A 24,767-nucleotide genomic window follows, 5' to 3' on the forward strand; every position below is an offset into this window, starting at 1 on the left:
AGTATAGGGAAACTCTTCTACTATGCTAGTTATTTTGCTCTACATGTATAATAACTCTTTGTAATGTTCTGTGTGTAACTTCTGTGGTTGTAAAAGGGTATATATTTTTAAACAATTGAAAATCAATCTAATATGCCATGTGAATAAATGAAAAAAACCACTTGATTGCTTAAGTAGATTCAGAAAAGGCATTTGACAACTTCCAATATCATTTCATGATAAAAGCACTCAGTAGACTGGAAATGGGAGAGAACTATCTCAAACCAATGAAGGGTATCAATTGAAAACCCATAGCTAACAACGCACCTGATAGTAAAAGATGGAAAACTTCCATCTAAAATCAGGAGCAGGACAAGAATGTCCTCTCTCGTCACTTCTGTTCAACATTGTACTGGAGATTCTACCAAGGAGAACTAAACAAGCATAAGAAATAGAAGTCACCTAGATTGGGAAGGAAGATGCAAAACTATTTTCTGATGACATGTACTTATACATAGAAAATCTTAAACAACACACACACTACACACACACACACAAATTAGAGCTAATAAACAATTTCAATAAGGTTGCAGGGCACAAGATTGAAACACAAAAATTACTTGCACTTTAGCAATGAAAAATCCAAAAATGAAAATAATTCCTTCCTTCCTTTTTCTTTCTCATTCTTTTTTTCTTAATTTTTGAGATAACATTTTTAATTTATAATCAAAGGCTTAAGAACTACATTATTTATTTTATTATATATCATATAATTACATATGAAATCATAATTATATAATAAAATGGATAATACATTATATTAATAACATGTGATTAATATATGGTATGTAGCATATATTTTATGTAATTATTATATGTTATTATATATTACATATTATACATTATATTAATATATTTCACTCCATATTATTTATATATTCCATAGTATATAAACTTTGCATAAAATTATATATTAAATATATATAAATAATAACTTATGTATAAATTATATATAAATATATAATTGTATAGTTATATAAGATTATATAATTATATATTATATATAATCACATATAATTATAGTATATATGTTTTGTATGTTGTAATATATGAAAATATATGCTATATTATATGTATAATTATTTATTATATAAAATAATTATATGTTACATATAATTATGCTTATATTAATCAAATGTAAATAAAAAGAGAAAAATAAAATAATTGCACTTATAATAGTTTCAGAAAGTATATATTGTATACTGAAAATTATAAAGCATCATTCAAAGAAATTAAGGTTGAAATAAATAGAAAGATATCCTGTGTTCATCATTGAAAGACCTAATATTGTTATGGTGACAGTGCTCCCCAAATCAATCTACATATTCAACATAATCTCTATTAAAGTCCCATAAGGCTCTTTTGGGAGACAGAAATTGACAAGCTGATTGCAAAATACATATGGAAGTACCAAGGATTCATAACAGATAGAACAATTTTGAAAAACAAAAGCAAAGTTGGGCAATTCACAGGCCTTATGGGACTGGAACTGTAGTGTAGTAGGTAAAACTGCTGCCTGCAGTGCCGGCATCCCATATAGACACTGGTTCAAGTCCCTGCTGCTCCACTTCCAATCTAGCTCCCTGCTAATGCACCTGGGAAAACAGCAAAAGGTGGCCCAAGTACTTGGGCCCCACACCCACACCGGAGAGACAGAAGAAGCTCTTGGCTCCTGGCTTTGGATCAGCCCAGCTCTGGCCATTGTGGCCATTTTCAGGAGTGAATGGGCAGGTAGAAGATCTCCCTGCCCCCCAACTCTGCCTTTCAAATAAATAAATCTTAAAAAAAAAAAAAGATTCACAGGTCCCAGTTTCAAAACGTACTACTGAAACAATAGTAAACAAGGGATTGTGGTTTTTGCATCAGGCTGGATATATAAATCAATGGAACACGATCAACTATCTGGAAATAAACCTCTCAATTAAAAACAGGATTGCCAAGACAGTTTAATGGAGAAAGAACAAGCAAAAGAAGGAATTCAGTCTCTTATTTGTTATCATTCAAATGGATCAAAAACTCATGTAAGAGCTAAAACTATGAAACTTTAGAGAAGACCTAAGTATAAGTTTGTGTACCTTGGATTAGATAAGTTTCTTAGATATGACACCTGAAATATAAGCAACAAAAGAAAACAAATCTATAAATTTGATTAGATCAAATTTTAAAATTTGTGATTGAAAGGACATTGTCAACAAAGTGAAAAGACAATCTACAGTGGAAGAAAATAATTATAAATGATGTATCTGTAAAAGCTTACAATCTAAAAATATAACGAACTCTTACAACTCACTAATAAAGCAGTCCAGTTTAAAAATGGGCCACAGAGGCATGCATTTAGTCTGGTGGTTATAGATACAAATTATGATGTCCAGGTCCCGTATTCGAGTACCTGGATTTGATGCCCAGCTTCAGCTCCTGACTTCAGCTTCCTGCAAATGCAGACCCGGTGAGGCAGTAGTGATGGCTAAAGTAATTGGGTTCTAGCCTCCCATGTGGGAAAAATGGATTGAATATGTGGCTCCTGGCTTTGGCCAGGCTCAGTCCTGGGTGTTGTGAGCATCTAGGAAGTGAGCCAACAGATGGAAGTTCTCTTTGTCTGTCTTTCTCTGCTGCTCACAAAAGAAACGAGAGAGAGAGAGAGAGAAACAGAGAGAGAGAGAGAGAGGACACAAATTTGAATACAGTTCTCAAAGCAATTATGCAAATGATTAATAAGCCCATGAAATAATGCTTAACATAAGTCACCAAGGAAATGCAAGTCAGAATCACTATGAGATACCATTTCATGCTCACTAAAATAAAGAGATTGGACATTAACAAGTATTCAGGAAAATATTGAGAAATTTGAGAATTGGCGGTATTGGAACTTCCATACATTTTTGGTGAGATTGTACAGTGGTACCACAACTTCGGCAGTTCCTGTAAAGCAGGAGTGGGGAACATATTTTCTGCCAAAGGCCGTTTGGAGTTTTATGACATACAAAATTATTAGCTTAAAAATTAGCTTGCTATAGGTTTCTTGAATTTTGTGTCCCACCTATAGTTGCCTTAGCAGGGGCAGACCCACTGATTTCATGGGCCTTATACCACCCCCAGGCCAGACATTCTCCCACCCCTGCTCTAAAGGCTGAAGAGTTACTTCATGACCTACCAGTAGCACTTCTTGATGTATACCCAAGAGAAACATGTTCACCTGAAAAACTTGTGCATGAATGTTTGTTACCATCATTTTTCCTAATGGTTGAAAAGTGGAAACAACTCAAATGTTCATCAAATTATGCATATAATTTTTTATTATTTATTTATTTGACAGAGTTATAGACAGTGAGAGAGAGAGGCAGAGAGAAAGGTCTTCCTTCCGTTGGTTCACTCCCCAAATGGCCGCTATGGCCGGAGCTCCGCCAATCCGAAGCCAGGAGCCAGGTGCTTCTCCTGGTCTCCCATGCGGGTGCAGGGGCCCAAGCACCTGGGCCATCCTCCACCTCTGCCCTCTTCCCCCTGGCCACAGCAGAGAACTGGACCAGAAGAGGAGCAACCAGGACTAGAACCCGGCGTCCATATGGGATGCTGGCACCGCAGGCGGAGGATTAACCAAGTGAGCCAGGCGCTGGCCCCATAAATAGAATTTAAAAATGTGATATAAGCTTACAATGGGATATTGAAGAATAGCTTACTTACATATGTTACAATGTGGGCGAGTCTGAGCCTTGATTACATTAAAATGATGACCAATTTAAGATAATGAATTTTATGATATATGCATATATCTCAATGAAAGGAAAAGTAATTTTAAAGATCCTATTAGGAGATGTTCAGGCATAATGGTTCAGAAGCTTTTTGGGATGCTCACATCTCATATCAGAGTGCCTGGATTCAAATCTTAGGTCCATCCCTGATTCCCACCTATTTGGGAGACCCATCTTGAATTTCTAGCTCTTGGCTTTGACCTGGCCCAGCCCTAATCCCACCCCTGGCTATCGTGAGCATTTTGGAAGTGAGCCAGTAGATAGAAGATATTTCTCTCTCTCTCTCTTTCAAATAAATAAATAAACAGATATCCCTATTAAAGAATGAAAATTCAATTACCTTTGGAGGTTGATGTGTTTTGAACTCAGTATTCTGAAAACTGGTGAATATATGGAAAAAATCGTCACTGAATAACAGGGTAGGCAAATAGCTGATGAGAAAAAGCCTTTTTCCAAAAACTATATTTTCTGTGAATAAGTAATGCAGAAGACTACATAGAATATCACCATTTTGTTACACTTATTATAATCATCATTGGCTGTTGCTGCTGGAACTTTATGATTAAAGTCTGTGTGGCTATAATAAAATGTCACAAACGAGGTGACTTACAAACAAATTTATTCCTCACAGTTTTGGAGGCTAGGAAGTTCAGATCAAGGTGCTGGTAGAATTGTTGTCTGGGGAGAGCTTACTTTCCTGATTCAGAGGAGACGTACTTGCTTGTGTCCTCACGTGGTATAAGGGATGAAAGATGTCTCTCTTGGGCCTCTTCTATATGGAGACTAATCCCCTTTATGGTGGGATCAGGGGGGAAGGTCCTCCATCACATCCCAAAGGTCCCAACCCCTAATAACATTACCTGAGGGGTTAGAATTTCAACATAGGAATTTGGGGCAGACACAAACATTCAGACTGTATGATAGTCCTGATGCATCTTAACTTTACTATAAGATATCCTATGTTTCCTGTGTCCAGCCTATTGAATCAGTCAAGGTGGTTTTATTTCTGGGGCATGTCCATTCACTTTGTAAATCGGTCCTCTACAGTTTTGCTGAAGGTGTGCATTCTTGACATCTCTGAGTACTCCAGTTTTTAACTTTACAGCATTTGGAAACCTTTGTCAGAAAGTTTTGTTTAGAGCAAGGTGGAGTTTGTGTTTTGGCTTTTCCTTTTGTATTTTTAAGAGATTCATAAAAAGAGACAGAGTCCTAAATATCTTTTTTTTTTAAAGATTTATTTATTTATTTGAAAGTCAAGAGTCACACAGAGAGAGAAAGAGAGACAGAGGCAGAGAGAGAGACCTTCCATCCACTGGTTCACTCCCCAATTGGCCACAATGGCTGGAGCTGCACCATTTTGAAGCCAGGAGGCATCATTACTTTTGATGACTTTTCTACTTACATTGCTACTGAACATATCATATGGCCACGGCACACCTACCTCATCAGAAGATAAGCTCTGTGATGGCACCAAGTGTGTGTCTTCTAATTCTAGATATTCCCAATGCTGTGGTATAGTGCCTCACACCCTATAGAGAACTTAGTACATACTCATACTCTACTCCAATTTGGCAAGGAAATTGCGGAAGCTTGACAATGCCATGATATTCAAGATGTTTTAATAATATTTCAAAGCATCTTACCTTTGGTTTGGGAAAAGATACATTCATTATCATCTTGGAGAAATGATTCATGTTTATTAATTATATTGCCTTTTTTTGAACCTAGAAATTTTTATTTAAGGTATACAAACTTCATGAACTTCATATACACAAATTTCGGGACGTGGTGATTTTTTCTACCCTACTCTCCCTCCCACCTGCACTTCTACCCTTCTTCCTCTTCCCTCTCCTATTCCTGTTCTTATTTTTTACAAAGAGCTATTTTCAATTAACTTTATATACGTAAGATTAACCCCATCCTAAGTAATGAGTTCAGCCTCTCTTTTGGGTAATCTGTTATTTCAGGTAATTTTAAGGTTAAAATTACTTGAGTAGATTACTGGCATTGTGGAATTAATAAACAACATTTGGGGTTTTAAATATTTTCTTGACCATACTAATTATATGGATTCTTTGGAATTAGGTCTTTAGGTATCTTGTAGGTAAATGGTTACAGAAAATACATGGAAAGAGATGAGATATTTTTTGAGTTACTTATGGTCAAGAGGGATATAAAAAATGAATTTGGGGGGCTAGTTGTGGTCTAGCGGGTTAAGATGCCATTTGCTACACTGTCATCCCATATGGGTACCGGTTTGTGGCCCAGCTGCTCCACTTCTGATCCAGCTCTCTGCTGATGTGCCAGGGAAAGCAGCAGAAGATGACTCAAGAGTATGGGCCCCTGCCACCCATGTTGGAGACCCAGATAAACCTCCTGGCTCCAGCCTGGCCCAGCCCTGTTTATTGTGGTTATTTGGGGAATAAACCAGTGGGTGGAAGATCTCTCTTGTGTTTCTCCTTTCTCTCTGTAACTCTATATTTCAAATTAAAAATTTTTTAAAAAAGTGAAGACTGATGTAATATAGCAAGTTAAACTTGTGCCTGTGGTGCCCAATCCCATAGGAGCGCTGGTTTGAGACCAAGCTACCCCACTTCTGATACAGCTCCCTGCTAATGCACTTGGGAAATCAGTGGAAGATGACCCTAGTGCTTGGGCCTCTCATCCATGTGGGAGACCCAGAAGAACCTCTGGGCTCCTGGCTTTGGCCTGGCCCAGCCCCAGCTGTTGAGGCCATCTCGGGAGTGAACCAGCAGATGGAAGATCTTTCTCTCTCTTACTCTGTCTCTCCTCCTTTCTTTGTAACTCTGCTTTTCAAGTAAATGAAAAATAGAACTTTAAAAACAAGTGAATACTTTGAAGTATCATTTGATAGCAAAAAGACATAATGAAAAGAATAGTAATATTAGAATTATGGGGAAAGGGGCTGGCGCTGTGGCTCACTTGGTTAATCCTCTGCCTGCGGTGCTAGCATCCCATGTGGGCGCTGGGTTCTAGTCCTGGTTGCTCCTCTTCCAGTCCAGCTCTCTGCTGTGGCCTGGGAAGGCAGTGGAGGATGGCCCAGGTGCTTGGGCTCCTGTACCTGCATGGGAGACCAGGAAGAGGCACCTTGCTCCTGGCTTCGGATCGGCATAGTGCTGGCTGTTGCGGCCATTTTGGGGGTGAACCAACAGAAGGAAGACTTTTCTCTCTGTCTCTCTCACTGTCTGTAACTCTACCTGTCAAATAAATAAATTTAAAAAATCTTTAAAAAAATAAAATAAAAGAATTACGGGGAAAAGCTGTGTTTTGTGCATCAACTTGGACTGTATGGCTCAGTTTAAGAGGAAGTCATTGAGTCAGTTACTATAGAGTTTTTTTCTGAAAGTTGTCTTGTTTTATGAACACAAACCATATTTTCCTTAGCCCTGTTCTAGCCAATTTTGTAATGATTTCGAATATGTAGTTTGAAAACTGTAAATGCTGTTTTCATGCAATGAATATTTCTTACCCTTACTGTGTGTTTATTTTTACATTAGGTGAGAAATTCATCCACGCTTCTCTTTAGTTCCTTGATCACAAGAATTTTTGGAGTTAAAAGAGGAAAGGATGAACTTTCCAAAACAAATAGGTAAGCTCCACCAAATGCTAACTTTACTTTTTATATAATATTATCCTGGCCAAATATAATTTTTGAAATATTGCATACTTTTATAGATTGATCTAGAGCATAAATTATAAAAATACTATAATGAATTAACCTAGGCTGCCAAATTCTAAGCTCTTGAGCAAAAATATCAACTGTTTAATAAGTGGACCTTTCAAAGCAATAAAAATGTAACAAAGTATCAGCAAGGCCTGAAATGTAGAGCTTGTTTCTCCATGTAACAGCTAGGATTTTTATTTTGTTTATTTAATTCATTAATTTATTTTGAATCTTCTTTAAGTATCCATGCAGTATCCTAAATTACTTTTTCTTGATCAAGAAAGCAAGCACTAGCCTGTGCTGTATCATTAATTTTACAGGTGGAAGTTTAAATGTTTATGATAACAGTCATCAGAATAGGTCCCAGATTACCAGTTACCAGGGGGAGTAGTTACAGATGTTGACCATGGGGAACAAACAATGTTCTTTACTTTATGGTCTTTAGTTTACTCTCTAAGATGTTTTTCTCTTTATAAAACTTTTTTTAATGTTTGGAAGGAAACCTATGGAACAATTTGATTGTGGGTAGTTTTAGGTATAATGAACAAGCTCTGTTTGTTTTTAAAGAGAAGCTTTGAATGGTTCTTTAGCAGTTAACAGGACTTAATGGTAATGTGGTCGGCTTGCAGTTGTTAACACTAGATGTCACTGTGGTTGCACGTGTAATTATTTCCTTTCCGGTCCGCTTTGGCCCACTGGTCTTCCTCCTGAGGGTCTGGAGATAAGTTCAGGCCCTGCCAGTCTCCCTGAGAAAGTTACCGCTCTTCACATTTAGAGTCTAAGCTATTCTGTATTCAAAGAAATTTAATTTCTTGTGGTGGAACTAAGTCCTAGGAATTAGACAATGTTATGGAATATAGGAGTTGAAAAGTATTGAGTAAAAGTTTTATTATATGTTTGTTGTAATTCTAATGAAATCTTTGGTAGTTCTGAATTGTCATTTAAATTGCTACTTATCACCTTATAAAATTTTCCAGATATTTCAAAAGAAGGTAACTGGCTATGTCTATGAATCTCTTGAGTGTAATCAGGAAATACCAGAGTTTTATTTTTTTTAACTAAATTGTATTTTGAAAATAACTGAAACGTTATTCTTTTGGATGGATGATTATAATTTTTGCTCTGTTACCTGTTCTTAAATTCTTCCTGTCAGAAACTTAATACCACTAATATTTGTTTCTCCTTAGTTTTGTCTATTTTGTTAATAGCTCTACAGTTGTAAGGCTTAAAATAGTTGCTCCATTAGAAGTAGTTGAATAAATCAAATGTTAGGTTATCAAACAAGTGAAATTAATGTTTAAAACTTAACTTGAAAAGGAAGAAATGCTTTTAGTCCTTACGAAATAATTCTTGAATATGTATGTACATTTTATGAGGTGAGCAAATGATGAGATTTATTTCATGTAGGCTGCCCCTGAGGAGTGTGGAAGAATAAGGCAGTGGTGTCACACAGCTTTAAACTTTTTGCCAAAGTCGTGCTGATGGAAACCTGCATTATAAGTTCATTCCTCTTGGAAAGGAAATGTTGCAAAATATATAACTTTCCTAGAAATAGGTATATGGAATATTTGTATAATTGTTTTGTGTAAAGTTGTAAAGTGAAATGAAGGAATTAGGAAGTGAATAATATTTTTAGTGTGATGAACATTCCCAATAAGAGTCTTTATTTCAGTAATCTGAAGATTGGTGTGTCTCTCTTTATACATAAAGCTTCTATTCTCTGTTTAACCCTTGAAGAGTATATTTCTTGGCAGCTCCCTTTAGATTTGCTCTGCAAAACTTCTATTGTCCTAAATGTGCCATTGTTTGGGATGGTTTGTTTAATTATGTCACTTGTTGAAATGTTTATGTGTTTGTTCCCTATAATACAACCCCCCTAAGGGCAGAACGTTTCCCATCCAGTCTGTGTAGGGCTAATGGTCATTTTAAGAATATTGGTAATAATGATGTCTTGTTGGTTAGTTACTTAGCCACAGACTAACTAAGCTCAGCTGGTGACACCTCACAGACTGTTGAGTTTGCTTTCACAACCATGGATTGCCCTGTGCACACTCTTGAAAACCCTTGCTCTTGGTCAGAAGGGAGCTGGACATAAAAAGAACATCTGCCTTTTCCATCTAGTGGGGAAAAAATGTCTACTTGGAGTAAACAAACTTGGTTTCTAGGCATTTTGCTGCCACTGGAGATGACCTTAATAGACTCTCTTACCGCTTTGTACTTCAGTTTCTCCATCTATATTCCAGGAATAGTAAGATCTGTGCTGGGTACTTGGAAGGCTATTGTGAGGATAAAGCAAACTATTACAAGTTCATTTTCTTTGAAAATATTGGAAGTCCTAGGCATTTAAAAGATATGGTTTGCTTTTTTTTCCTGCTACTGCTGCTTTTATTGTTTCCCTCGTTTTGCCAATAGACTGAATCTTTTGAAAACAGGGTCATTATCTTACGGTTTTTATGTACCTACTGTGTAGCGTAGTGTTTGGCGTAGAGGAGGCACACAGAAATACTTGCTTAACAAATAAGTAAATTTTGTTACAAGACGAGAGATAGGCAATCTGGTTTCTGCTTCTGCCTTTGTTGCCATATACAGGATAACATTAGTTACCTCTCTGGGCTTTGATTTGCTCTTCTGTTAAGAGGTTTGGACTATTCCTGAAGTCTCCTTAAGTAAAGGCTTTCAATCATGTTATGAGAATAATCACAAGTTTGGTAGAATGCTGTATTAACAGTGCCCAGCACATGGTAGGGAGCAGAAGTTCCCATGTCGTTATATAAAGATAGGAGCAGGAGGCCTACTTCTCCACTTGTAAGTATGTGGAATCTATTTGTAGTAATTGAACTTTTGGGCTAATTAGTCTTGTTCTAGATGTGCTTTTTGGATTATTAAGAATGAGAAAAACAATTTTTACTTAAGTGTTTTTCAAATGATACTAAATTTTGATTTTTTAAAGCTCCTTTCTGTTGTTTATTCTCACCTGGCTGACTTGCCTTGAGAATGAATAAGTGATCCTATGTAAAATCAGAGCGAGTGCAGCTCTGTGATCTAGGGCATGTGCTGTGCTTGCTTGCTTGCTTGCTTGCTATTTATTTGAAAGGCACTGTTAGAGAGAGAGAGAAGAATACAGAGAGAGAGGTCTTCCATCCGTTGGTTCACTCCCCTGATGGCCACAATGGTTGGGGCTGGGCCAGGTGGGCCAGGCCAAAGCCAGGAGCTAGGAGCTTTTTTCTGGGTCTCCCATCTGGGTGCAGGGGCCCAAGCACTTTGACCGTCCTCCACTGGTTTCTTGTCATATTAGCAGGGAGCTGGATCGGAAGTCGAGCCGCTGGGACTTGACCCAGCACCCATATGGGGTGGGGGCACAACAGGCAGATGATTAACCCACTGTGCCACAATGCTGACCCCTGTGTGCTGTGCTTTCTTAAATAGCCTCAATCTCATGGGAGCAGGATCACTTTATTATTCCTTATAGGGCCAGAGCTAAACCCCCGTGCTCTTAAAATCTGGGGTTTTCCCTCTGGCCTCTGTTAACCTTCAACTATGCTAGTCCCAGCTAAATGACAGATGCCAATTTATAGCTATCTGAAAAGCTTTATTTTTGACTTGAAGTGTCTGCTTTGCCAAAACTTCAGAAGCTTAGCTCCAGAGGGGTATAGTGTAACTCTTGTGCTACCCTTTCATATTAGATCAGTAAGTGAGCCAGTAAGACCTGGTGAACACTTATCATGAGCTTAGTATTATACATGAGGAATATAAAACTTGGACTTTATTCAAAGAATTTATAGGTCAGCATGGGAGAAAAAAATAGTTGTGAATCAGATGAAAATAGAAGACACCATAAATTAATCACCTACATAATGTGGTATGAGTAATGCATGCCTTAGAAATTCATAAATGGGAGAACTGAATGGAGTATTTGGAGAGAAGCAGTGTTTTTTATAAGTCTGCAGGGATTAGTAGATTTGGAGCACAAGGAAGCAGGTGAAGAGAAACAAAAGAATAAACTTGTTTCCTATGTTAAATTCAATCTGTGTTCTGTCTTATTAAAGAGAGCTCATGTTCAAATTAATAGCTTATAATGGTCTAATACAATTTAAGAAGAAAATGTGTTTGTAAAAGCATCACTAGGTCCAAAGAAAATTATTTCCAGTGACTGTTAGGAGATGTTAAATTTATTTTATTTTCCTGGGTATAAATGACAGAATTATTTTAGTTGTTTTTCCTAACATCTCAGTGGTGTAGGTTTGGAAGGAACCTCCGAAGGGCATCTGACCCAGTTCATCCTGCTTATAGGCAGATTTGGAAGCCGTTTCCAGACAGACTGGCTTGCCTCCTGCTCTTCATGTTTTCTAGGAAAAGAGATTCCACAAGTTTCTGTGGTTACCCACTCCATTGTTTAGGAAAGAATTGGATTCTCAAAACTAAAATTGAGAGCTGTGGGGCACTTGGTTTTTTGTATCTTTTAAAGAATGTAATTATTAAAGAACTTATTTGCTTTGAACTACATAGTAGCTTGTGGCAACTGCCTGTTCAGCCAAATTGAAAATCAGGGTCTCTTTTGACTGTGACCAGGATAATATTAATGCCCGCAGACTCAAAGGATTCTCATTTTCTCCATTTAACACGTATTTGTTATGTTTTTACTCTGTGCCAGGCCCTAGGCTGAGTACTGGCTCCAGAGATGAATCAGGAGTATTCTCTGTGCCAGGGGAACTGACAATCTCCTGGAGAATATGGCAGCTGTGTGTTGTGCTGGAGTCTCTGTTTCACTTGTGTGGAAGGAAGAGAGAAGTTGTGAAGGGAGCAAGTGTTTCTTTAGTGCCTGTTGTCTGCTTGGCACGTGCCACACACTTTGCATGGGTCTAATGTAAGCCTTTTTATCACAGCCTTGGGAGGAAGGTAGTCCCATCCTGATTTCGCAGAGAAGAGCTGAGGCTGGTGAGAGTCAGTTATTTGCCCACAGTCATACAGCTAGAAAGTGGCAGTTCTGGAACACGACCTGAGTGCCGTCTGCAGAGCACGTGCCACACAGCACAGAGCCCCTCTTGAGCCATGAGTCATCGCTTTGGAGTCTGACTTTAGATTTTACATTGTCAAACTCAGTGGGAAATGCCCCTTCATTCACAGCCTGAATGTGGGCCAGTAACCTCCCGTCTCCCTCGTAGTAGGATAATTTTAGCAGGGATGGTAATGGGCCAGAGGAGAAGTTTGCTTTGAGGTGACTTTCATACCCTGTTTCTGGAGGTTAGAAGACAACATGGATTGTGTGCCATTTGGCCCATGACCGGCCTTTTCCTCAGGGAACTGCCCCACGCCTCTCCTCCCCCAGCACTACTGCAGACAGAGATGAGGGAAGAGAAGGTGCCTCAAGGTGTCTAATGTGCTGTAAAAACCAAAGTTAGAAATCTTAGTTTTCTGGTTGACAAATAAGGAATGACACTCCTGAAGGGTAACAGTGTTGGTGCTAAGAAATTCACCAAGATAGTTACCTCTGTGAAAATGGGGAGGGGATTTCAGAGTTTATAGTAATTCTTGATTATGGTGTGATTTCCTCCAGATTTTATCTAATGTTTTTCAGAGTCTGTATTTGTATTTTTCATCCATATCTTTAATTAAAATGATGCTGATAATAACAATTATCATTATGTGCTTTTATCTTTGACCTAAGAAGTCATTCAGTCATTCTCATTTTACAGATGTGAAAATTGAGGCACAGGGCCACTGTTGTGGTATAGCTACCACTTACAGTGCTGGCATCCCGTATGGGCACTTGTTCATGTCCCAGCTGTTCCACTTCCAATCCGGCTCCCTGCTAATGTGCCTGGGAAAGCAGCGGAAGATGGCCCAAGTGCTTGGGCCTCTGCCACCCGTGTATGAGGCCTGCAAGAGGCTCCCGGTGTTAACCTGGTTGTTGAAGTCATTTGGGAATTGAACCAGTGGATGGAAGATAACTCTCTGTCTCTCCCTTTCCTTCTGTAACTCTGCCTTGCAAATAAATAAATAAGCATTTTTTTTCAAAAGGGGAAAAATTGAGATGCAGAATAGTAAAGTGATTTGCTCAAGGTCACAAAAGCTAGTGCTGCTGATATAATTTAATAGTTACTTTTATTTTTAGTTCAGAGTAATCTCAACTAGAATGCTTCTATTAGCAACAATAATACTAGTTTGAATTATTCTAGTATAGAATATAAGTTCATTCTCCCAGAGAGACATTTTAATCATAGGATCTTTTTTTAAGATATATTTATTCATTTGAGAGGTAGTTACAGACAGAAGGAAGGAAAAACAGAAAGGTCTTCTTTCCAGTGTTTCATTCCTCAAATGGCCACAGTGACCAGAGCTGAGCCGATCCGAAGCCAGGAACCAGGAGCTTCTTCGAGTCCCCCACACAGGTACAGGGTCCCAAGCACATAGACCATCTTTCACTGCTTTCTCAGGCCATAGCAGAGAGCTTGGAGCGGAAGAGGGACGGTTGGGACATGATTCAGCACCCATATGGGGTGCTGGCACCACAGGCAGAGGCTTAGCCCACTACACCACAGTGCTAGCCCATAGGATTTTTTTTAAAGATTTATTTATTTGAGGCCCATGCCACAGCTCACTAAGCTAATCCTCTGCCTGTGGCACCAGCACCCCAGGTTCTAGTCCCAGTCGGGGTGCCAGATTCTGTTCTGGTTGTTCCTCTTCCATTCCAGCTCTCTGCTGTGGCCCGGGAAGGCAGTGGAGGATGGCCCAAGTGCTTGGGCCCTGCACCTGCATGGAAGACCAGGAGGAAGCACCTGGCTCCTGGCTTCAGATCGGTGCAGCACCGGCTGTAGAGGCCATTTGGGGGGTGGTAGAGGCCATTTGGGGGGTGAACCAACGGAAAGGAAGACCTTTCTCTCTGTCTCTCTCTCTCACTGTCTAACTCTGCCTGTCCAAAAAAAAAAAAAAAAAGATTTATTTATTTGAAAGGCAGAGTTGGAGATGGAGATGGAGAGTGAGAGAGAGAGTGAGAGAGAGAGTGAGATCTTCCGTCCACTGGTTTACTCCTCAAATGGCAACAACAGCTGTGGCTATGCCAGGCCGAAGTCAGGAGCCTAGAACTCCATCCAGGTCTCCCATGCGGGTACAGGGCCCCCAGTGCTCAGATCAAATTTTGCTTTCCAGCTTTCCCAGGTACACTTGCAGGGAGCTGAATCAGAAATGGAGTACCTGGGACTTGAACCTGTGCTCATATGGGATGCTGTCATCACAGATGGACGCCTAGCTCACCACACCACAATGCTGGCCCCCATCATGGGATTTTAAATATTAATTAAATGAAATTAAGAACCACAGTGTTTTGATATGGTCAGGAGATGTTATTTCTGCATTTTCCATAGTTGTTTGTAGAATATTCAGTCTGCCCCCCTCCTCCCTCCCTGCCTCCCTTCCTTCCTTCTGTATTTACTTGAAAGGCAGAGTAACAAAGAAGGAAGGAAAGACACAAACACACACACATACACACACACACACATCTTTCATCTACTGGTTCACTTTCCAAATGCTCACAACAGCCAGGGCTGGGCCAGGCCAAAGCCAGGAATCAGTAACTCCATCTGGGTCTCTCACATGGATGACAAGGACTGAAGTACTTGAGGTATCCCCTGCTACCTCCCTTCCAAGGTGTGCATTAACAGGAAGCTGGATTCAGAAGTGAAGCTGGGGCCAGCGCTGCGGCTCAATAGGCTAATCCTCCACCTGTGGCGCTGGTACCCCAGTTCTAGTCCCGGTTGGGGAGCCAGATTCTATCCCGGTTGCCCCTCTTCCAGTCCAGCTCTCTGCTGTGGCCAGGGAGTGCAATGGAGGATGGCCCAAGTCCTTGGGTCTTGCACCCGTATGGGAGACCAGGAGAAGCACCTGGCTCCTGGCTTCGGATCAGCGCTGTGCGCCGGCCACAGAAGGCTGGCCGCAGCAGCCATTGGGGGGTGAACCAACGGAAAAGGAAGACTTTTCTCTCTGTCTTTCTCCCACTGTCCACTCTGCCTGTCAAAAAAAAAAAAAAAAAAAAAAAAAAAGTGAAGCTGGGACTTGAACTCAGCCCCTCCAATATGGTAAGCAGACATCCAAGTTGGCATCTTAACTGTTGTGCAGAAGACATGCCCCCTCAGTCTGATTCTTTAGGCAGAGTAGATAAATGAGTAATTTGGGAGAATAATTAAGAGGGTTCTTCAAAAAATTCATGGAAAATATGTCTGATGAAAAACCTATGCATGAATTTCAAAGTTTTTTGTGCCAAAGTAAACAATCTATAATTTCATTTTCCGTGTACTTTCTAGAGTATCCTAATAAAGTATCAGGCTTGTGAAACCTTTGTTGAGAAGTTCTTAAAAATAGAGTGAAGTTTATACAGACACTTCGGCCTACTGGAGAGTTTCATGTTTCACTTTTTTATTCATTCTTAGGTTCATGGATTACAGGTTGGAAAACCACAAATAAAATTTTTAACCAAAAAGAAGTTCTTAAAAAGAAATATGTTCATGAACTTGAAGTGGGAATTAGTCATTGTGTTCTTAAATATTGACTTTTGCATGGACTGAATGATCTTTGTTTCTAAGTACTGCTTCAGGCCCTTGCCTTCTTTAATAACTAAGGCATTGTTGCCTCAGTCTGAGCATGTTCTATGGAATTTTGGCAATGCATGCATCCTCTTTCTGCATCTTAGTAAAAGCATGAGTAAATATTTTTTCTTACCTTTGGTATTTTTGTAGCTTACATTTTATATGAGCCAGACTAATATAATGTAATACCAGGATTACATAATTTAAGACGTCAGGATTGCTTCCAGAACTATGAGATGGAGTCTTCATTTATCAGGGGGTTTATAAGCACTATTGTACTTACTACCTGTAGAGAATTGCCACAGAGCTGTTTTCCAGATGCGAAAATGGAGTCAAAGAGGTTAAAGCTAGAGGGAAAAGTGTCTTTAGGACTTGAATAATATTTCTTCTTTGTTCAGAACTTGGTTCTTGTTACTATTGGTTTCAGTAATGTATTGTTTAGAAACTCCAAGAATTTTCAACTAATGTTACACACTGAACTTCTTTTTTATATAGCGTAATCAGTAGAGGTTTTCCACTGAATACTTATTATATACCTTGGCACCCTTGTATGCACAAAAGTAGTTTATGAGATGGTTTTGAATTTCAACAAGTTTATCATTTATTGAAAATAAGACCAACATATGAGTTAGTTTAAGAAATATTAGTATTGGGATCAGTGCTGTTGCGTAGTAGCAGGTAAAGCCACTGCCTGCAGTGCCGGCATCCCATATGGGTGCTGGTTCAAGTCCCAACTGCTCCACTTCTGATCTAGCCCTCTGCTATGGCCTGGGAAAGCAGTAGAAGACACATATTCATTTCGGGTATTTCTTGGTAGGATCAGAATGGCTCAGTGTTATTTGCAGTTAAATATACTATAAATCATCACAACTTGTCAGAAATTTATGGTGTCCTACAAACGGCAGGTGATGGGTATACATGATTGTATGAAAACATCATCATATTAGGCCTTTTAAAATCCTATGATAATTAAAATGCTTCTTTGGGAAAATATACCTCATATTCTACATTAGAATATTCTGCCATTTTGTCAGAAGAAGATTAATATTTACTTTCTCAAAGACTTGATTATTGTTGTGAAGAAAAATTGCCTGCAACATAGTTGATGTGCTGATTAGCAAGTTAGTGGGTAACTTGTCAGACTAGGGTGGCAGCAGGGTTGGGAATAGAGCAGAGAGGAGAGAGACAACAGAAAGAGAGGCCTTCCATCCTCTGGTTCACTCCCCAATTGGCCGCAATGGTTGGAGCTGAGCCGATCTGAAGCCAGGAGCCAGGAGCTTCTTCCTGGTCTCCCATGTGGGTGCAGGGTCCCAAGGACCTGGGCCATCTTCTACTGCTTTCCCAGGCCATAGCAAAGAGCTAGATCAGAAGTGGAGCAGCCGGGGCTGGCGCTGTGTCACAGCAGGTTAAAGCCCTGGGCTGAAGTGCCAGCATCCCATATGGGTGCCGTTACGGCCATCTGGGGAGTGAATCAGTGGATGGAAGACCTCTCTGTCTCTACCTCTCTCTGTAACTCTGTCTTTCAAATAAATAAAATAAATCTTTAAAAAAAAAAAAAAAAGTGGAGCAGCCAGGACTCAAACTGGCACCTGCATGGGATGCAAGCACTGCTGGCAACGGCTCTACCTGCTACACTACAGCGCCGGCCCCTGTTCCACTTCCAATCCAGCTCCCTTCCAATCTAGGTCCCTGCTAATGTGCCTGGGATAAGCAGCAGAAGATGGTCCAAGTTTTTGGGCCCCTTCCATCCACTTGGAAGACCTGGAAGCTCCTAGCTCCTGGCATTGGCCTGGCCCAGCGCTGTACCTTGTGGCCATTTTGGTATTGAACCAGATGAGAAACATCTCTGTCTCTATTTCTCTGTCTCTAACTCTCTCTCTCATTCTGTGTGTTTCCCTCTATCTGTAACTCTGAATTTCAAGCAAATGAAATAAATATATTTTTAAAAAAGGCAATGCAATAGGTAAGAGTTTAAGATCTGCTAGTAGGGCTGGATTCTATACCTTTGAACTGTATGTGTTAAAGTAAATTAACCAGCAGACTGTGTTGTCATCCCTCATCCCCTAAACAATAGTTGTATTTAATATTTAACCTTAGGCTCAAAATAATTCATACTTATAGCTGCTAAAATGCTTTAATGTTTTTCTGTAAGTAACAGAAGATTTGAATCAAAATTTAAAGAAGGAAAAATTATCTCACTTACAACCAGTAAGTTTTAAGGGGGATTGATTAATTTTGTCAGTGATTCAGGCTTTTTCTACATTTCTACTGTGTCATCCTTGACGTGATGGCATGGACCATAAGCAGATATCCTTTATGGCTGCAAGATGACTGCAGTTCCATCTCTTGTGTCCCAATGCTATAGTCTATATACAACATCCAATGGGCTTTGTGTGTCTCTATTTCTTTTTAAAAGCAAGAATACCTCTTCCTGTATGTACTTTTATGTTCCCGCCCCACACCTTACAGAAATCACTTCACAAATTGTTGGCCATGCTTAACCTCTTAACATGCTTCAACTTATTCCTGGAGAGGGAAATGGATCCACCGTAATTAGCTTACATTAATCAGGGTTCCCCAATTGAGTTCTAGGATTGGTGCCAGCCCTCCCTGAAGCATATGACTACTTGGAGAAGTGTGAATACCCAACAAAAGTCAAGTTCTACCCAAAGGAAGGGGGAGGTGGGGGAATGAATGTTGATTAGGCAACTAATGATGTCTGCTGCTACATCCTTCAAGGTTATTTCAAAAGATTTGAAAATGTTTTCTTTAAGAATGATGACTTCGATATAATAAGATATATGTAGTATGTTGGCCTAAATAGGAAAATGTTTTATCTTTTATTTATAATTTCCTTCATGTAGTTTTTATTTTATTTATTTATTATTTTTGACGGACAGAGTGGACAGTGAGAGAGAGAGACAGAGAGAAAGGTCTTCCTTTGCCGTTGGTTCACCCTCCAATGGCTGCCACTGCCGGCGCACTGCGGGTGGCGCACCACGCTGATCCGATGGCAGGAGCCAGGTACTTATCCTGGTCTCCCATGCAGGTGCAGTGCCCAAGCACTTGGGCCATCCTCCACTGCACTCCCTGGCCACAGCAGAGAGCTGGCCTGGAAGAGGGGCAACCGGGACAGAATCCGGCGCCCCGACCGGGACTAGAACCCGGTGTGCCGGCACCGCAGGCGGAGGATTAGCCTAGTGAGCCGCGGCACCGGCCCCTTCATGTAGTTTTAAAAAGACATGAAATAGTGAAAGTATCTGGATGTATGATTTTGTCTAATTCTTTTTTATTTTTAAAAACAATTATTCAAATAATGAAGGGCAGAGTTGACAGAGAGAGAGATCTTCTATCCACTGATCCACTCCCCAGATGGCTGTAACAGCTACGACTGGGACAGGCCAAAACCAGGAGCTTGGAACTCCATCTGGGTCTCCCAGATAGGTGGCAGGGGCTCAAGCACTTGAGGCATCCTCAACTGCTTTTCTGGGCGCGTTAGCAGGGAGCTGGATTGGAAGTGAAGCATCCGGGACTTGATCCAGTGGGATCATCCAAATGGGATGTCAGCATTGCAGATGTTGGCTTAATCTGCTGTACCACAGCACTGACCCCTATAATTTATTCTTTGTAAGTAGTTTGCATTATAGAAACTTAACCCTGTGTCTTAGTCTATTTTGTGTTGCTGTTTGTGTTGCTGTAATAGAACTCCTAATGATGGGTCATGTGTTAAGAAAATGGATTTAGTTCATGGTTTTGGTGGTTGGATGGTCCAGACAGCATAGAATTGGTGTCCTGATGAGGGGCTTCTGTCTGCATCACAACATGGCAGAGAAGTAGAAAAGGAAATGGCCAAGTGCAGAAGGGCCAACTTCTGTAACAACCAGGTGTGGCCTTGCTCCAAACCCACCCTTCTGAGAACTAATCCAAACCTGTCTAATCCTGTAAGACAGCATTAATCTGTATATGAGATTGGAGCACCCATCCACTAGACCTGCCCCCCCCCCCCTTCTCTAACACCATTCCATTGGGCACCAAGCTTCTAGCATGTAAGTGTTTGGCAGACAGTCCTCATCCAAACCATAGCACCCAGGAATCAAGTATACATCTTTACATGTAAACAAAATATCACAGAACATTAAAATAGAAATTCTGATAGAATGCAATCCACTTCTATGCTCCCAAATGCAATTCTGCAATATGAAATGTTTTACTGGTTCAAAGCTAGTCTCTAACAAGCCAACAGAATGTTAACATTTTTTATTATAAACTCTAATTTACTTTGGAATTTGACCCATGTATTACAGCATTGAGTTTATTGTAAAGCTAAGTGATAGAAAGTCAAATGATTTTTCTAAGTTTCTTGGAATTGGGTTGGGCATTTGGTACAGTGGCTGAGTTGCTACTTGGGAAACCCTTGTTCCATATTGGAGCTCCTGGTTTGAGTCCCGGCTCTTCCACTTCTGATCCAGCTTCCTGCTAGTGCACACCGTAGGAGGCAGCACATGATGACTGAAGGAGTTGAGTCCTTGCCGCCCATATGGGAGATTCAGTGGAGTTCTTGGGCTTTAGTCTGGCCTAGTGTAGGCTGTTGTGGGCATTTGGATAGTGAACCAGCAGATGGAAGATCCGTCTGTCTGTCTTTCTCTGTCTTTCAGTCTTTCAAATAAAATAAAAATACACGCATTGCTTCATGTAATTCCCATGATGTGACTGCACCTTAGAAAACCTCACCCTCTTTAAACATGTATCTTTTTACAACTCTTCCTCCTTCTATCTCTTCTACTTTTTCTAACATTTTTATTTATTTGTTTTTCTTTACTTGATAGGCAGAAAGGCAAAGGCAGACACAGAGAGACCTTCCATCCACAGCAGTCAGAACTGGGCCAGGCCAATGCCAGGAGCCCAAAACTCAATCCAGTTTTCCCATGTGGTTGGTAGGGACCCAACTACTTGAGCTGTTGTCTGTTGTCTCCCAAGATGCATATTAACAGGAAACTGGGGAATTAGAAGCAGAACCAGGACTCCAACCCTGATCCTCTGATATGGGATGCAGGTATCTTAACCACTGTGCCACGCACCTACTCCTAACACTTGACCATTTCTTTATCTTCTGCTTTCTGTTTCTGTCAGAATGACAGTAAGTTATTTGAATTATATAACATCTGATAAGCACAGAGCAATATTGGTGATATTTGGAAATGAAATCATTTGTACTGAAAATGCAGTGTTACTGGTCATTGAGTGGTGAGTGCCTACTTTTCCCAAGAACCCTAGCATGGGTTGTCATCATTATCTTCATGCATTAAGGAAGCCAACTTGTCCTTAGCTTTCAACATTTCAAGGCAATAAATAAGATCCTTCTGATGGCATTCTCTTGTTTTGATCAGTTACCAGTATTGCAGTAACCTCACTTTCAGTTTCTTATCATTATAAAAATACCGTGTTTCAGTGGTGAAGTAAATAATTTCTGTGGGCTCCCTTTGGTGCCTCCATTTGTAACATTTATGTCTTTGGAAAAATGTATCTCAGTTGCCATGTGACTATTTGTAAGTCGTGGCCTTTCCACAGATGGACTTACCCTTCTTAAATACTTGTGTTTTTTTTATCCTTCCTGCTGTCAGCCCTGGCTACCTTCAGAACTGTGCCTTTATTCTGTGCCAAACTGGTTGGCTTGTTCATGACAATGAATTCTATGAGGTTCATGGCATTTCTGTGGATGTTTCCTTTTCTAGAAATCTCTTCTTGCTCCTGCCTCCATGCCCCTTAAATTGAAGTTTGATGATTTTTCAGGGCCAGTATGTACCAACACTCTTTAGAGGATTGAAAAAAAAATCAAGATAATGGATTCATGATTCTTGGCTTATTTATCTAGTCTGTGGTGACTTTGTGGACATGATCTGATATCTACTAATAAACATGTATTGCGCATCAACTCTTTGCTTGACTTAGTGCTAGGCACTAGGAGGGTACAAGAACAACCTATTTTTATTTATTTATTTATTTATTTGAGAGGTAGAACTACAGACAGAGGGAGGGAGAGACAGAGAGGTCTTCCATCTGCTGGTTCACTCCCCAGATGGCCGAAATGGCCAGACGTACGTTGATCTGAATCCAAGAGCCAGGAGCTTCTTCTGGGACTCCACATGGGTGCTGGGGCCTAAGCACTTGGCCCATCTTCCACTACTTTCTCAGTCCATAAGCAAGGGAGCTGGGTTGGAAGAGGAGCAGCCAGGATAAGAACTGGCGCCTATATGCCTCCCTATCCTATTAGGGAGCATACAGTGTGTAGGTAGGTAGTACAGAGATTAAACTGCCACTCGGGATACCCACTTTCCATACTGGAGTGTCTGCTTACAGTCCCAGTTTCCTTGCTTCCCATATAGATGTCTGCTTAGGCTCCTTCTGGGAAGCTGGATAATGGCTTGAGTACTGGGGTTCCTACTGCCCATGTGGGAGACCTGGATTGAGTTCCAGACTCCTGGCTTTGGGCTGGCTCAGATTTGATGTTGTGGGCATTTCAAGGGTGAACCAGTGGATGGAGGATCTCTTTCTATCTGTCATTCCCTCTGTCTCTCTTCAAACAAAATGAAAATAAATACATCAATTTAAAAAGGCGATTAAAAGACACAAAATAAGGAACAGATAAATCTCATTGTGAAGTGACAGTAGTTATAAGGAAAAGAAGAGAATAATCATTAGGAATCAAATATCATAGTATTGTATCAGTATAACCCAAGAAGTAAGCATTTGGGCCGGCGCTGCGGCTCACTAGGCTAATCCTCCGCCTAGCAGCGCCGGCATACCGGGTTCTCGTCCCGGTCGGGGCGCCGGATTCTGTCCCGGTTGCCCCTCTTCCAGGCCAGCTCTCTGCTGTGGCCAGGGAGTGCAGTGGAGGATGGCCCAGGTGCTTGGGCCCTGCACCCCATGGGAGACCAGGAAAAGCACCTGGCTCCTGGCTCCTGCCATCGGATCAGCGCGGTGCGCTGGCCGCAGCGCGCCTGCCGCGGCGGCCATTGGAGGGTGAACCAACGGCAAAAGGAAGACCTTTCTCTCTGTCTCTCTCTCTCTCTCACTGTCCACTCTGCCTGTCCAAAAAAAAAAAAAAAAAAAAGAAAAAAAAAAAGAAGTAAGCATTTGATTATTCTTATATATCCTATGAGCTCTGTACCATTGCCTGTAGTTTCGTAATGCTTGGAGCTGTGCTCACCTCTTACAAGTAACTTCTCTGTTTCTCCAGGAAACTTTCTGATTTTTGATGTGTATCCTTTCTAATTAGTTACTCTATGATATGATTTTTGACAGGCAGAGTGGACAGTGAGAGAGAGAGACAGAGAGAAAGGTCTTCCTTTGCTGTTGGTTTACCCTCCAATGGCCTCCGCGGCCTGCGCGCTGTGGCTGGCGCACCGCGCTGATCTGATGGCAGGAGCCAGGTACTTATCCTGGTCTCCCATGGGGTGCAGGGCCCAAGCACTTGGGCCATCCTCCACTGCACTCTCTGGCCACAGCAGAGAGCTGGCCTGGAAGAGGGGCAACCGGGACAGAATCCGGCGCCCCGACCGGGACTAGAACCCGGTGTGCCGGCGCCGCAAGGCAGAGGATTAGCCTAGTGAGCCGCGGCACCGGCCCTATGATATGATTTTTAATATTTTTATTCTTCTGGGGAGAACAATAAATGGTAATTTAGTAATAGTCACTGTAAGTTTTTGATCTGCTTACTTAGGAGAACCTTGGGTCTTTAGAGACCTGAGTGTACTTGTGAATGGAAGAAAAACACTTGTGCATTTTCAGTAGGCCTGTAGGCTCTAGCTCTTTTCCCACACCTATTTCTTAACACAGTTGGCCTTTTGTTACTCAGGTCTCTCCTGTTATCAGACCCATGTGTGAGATATTTTTTTCCTTGATTCAAAAAGAGCATTCTCCATCTGGAATTGTCTCCTCTTTGCCGTCAGCGTACTGCTGGTTTTTCAGATGGCTGAGTCTGGTTGGAACCTCAGAATTTTCCAGAGTCATGTGGATGACATGTGTCCTGGAGTCTGCTCTGGACTCTGTGTTTCCCTCTTAGTCTCTTTCTTTACACTGAAAGTATTAAGAAAAAATATGGGGAATATAGAGAAATTAGAAATAATCTTACCTTCTTCACCCATATGCAACCTTTGTTATCATTTTGGTGGATTTTCTTGCCATTTTTTCTAGCCACAAGTATTTAGGTTTTATAAAATGTATTTGTAATTATTTTATGTGCAGGTAGGTTTGTATACACCATTGATCACTTATGGGAAGGCTTTTTCATGTAGTTACATAAGCACCATACATTTTATTTTTTCATATATGCTTAAATTACATTTTTAATAATGGACAAATAATGGTTTACTTGATAATTCTATTAGTATTATTTGGTATTTTGCCCTGTTTTTTAATATTAATAATGGTATAGTAACTATTTATAAGGTACTTTAATATGCAGAGGTATTTCCTCAGACTATGTAATTTCTCAGTCATAGGGTATAACTGGTCTTCAGATTCTGCTTGTGTATTATCAGATTTCTTGACAAATTGATCTTTTTGGAAAATAGTTTTCCTGTGTCACTTTCCTACTCAGAAATTTTCACTAAGTCTCTGTAATAGCCTGCAGTCTAAAATCCATACCCTTCTAATTGATTTTTTCCCTTTAAGAAACTTGTTTCTTTTTGTTCAACCAGTTACCTATATTGATATATA

At 40.4% G+C, this 24,767-nt stretch overlaps 1 protein-coding gene across 1 annotated transcript in view; it reads left to right on the forward strand.

The window, feature by feature from the left end:
• THADA (THADA armadillo repeat containing) overlaps nt 1-24,767 on the forward strand; it is a 233,154-nt gene that overhangs the window by 106,066 nt on the left and 102,321 nt on the right. The window contains exon 26 of the mRNA XM_070069195.2: nt 7,304-7,395. Coding sequence (XP_069925296.2) covers nt 7,304-7,395 — 92 coding nt within the window. The remainder of the gene's footprint in view (nt 1-7,303; nt 7,396-24,767) is intronic.

This window comes from Oryctolagus cuniculus, chromosome 2 (assembly GCF_051225735.1).
Source record: "Oryctolagus cuniculus isolate XC-2025 breed Fujian yellow rabbit chromosome 2, ASM5122573v1, whole genome shotgun sequence".
NCBI lineage: Eukaryota > Metazoa > Chordata > Mammalia > Lagomorpha > Leporidae > Oryctolagus > Oryctolagus cuniculus.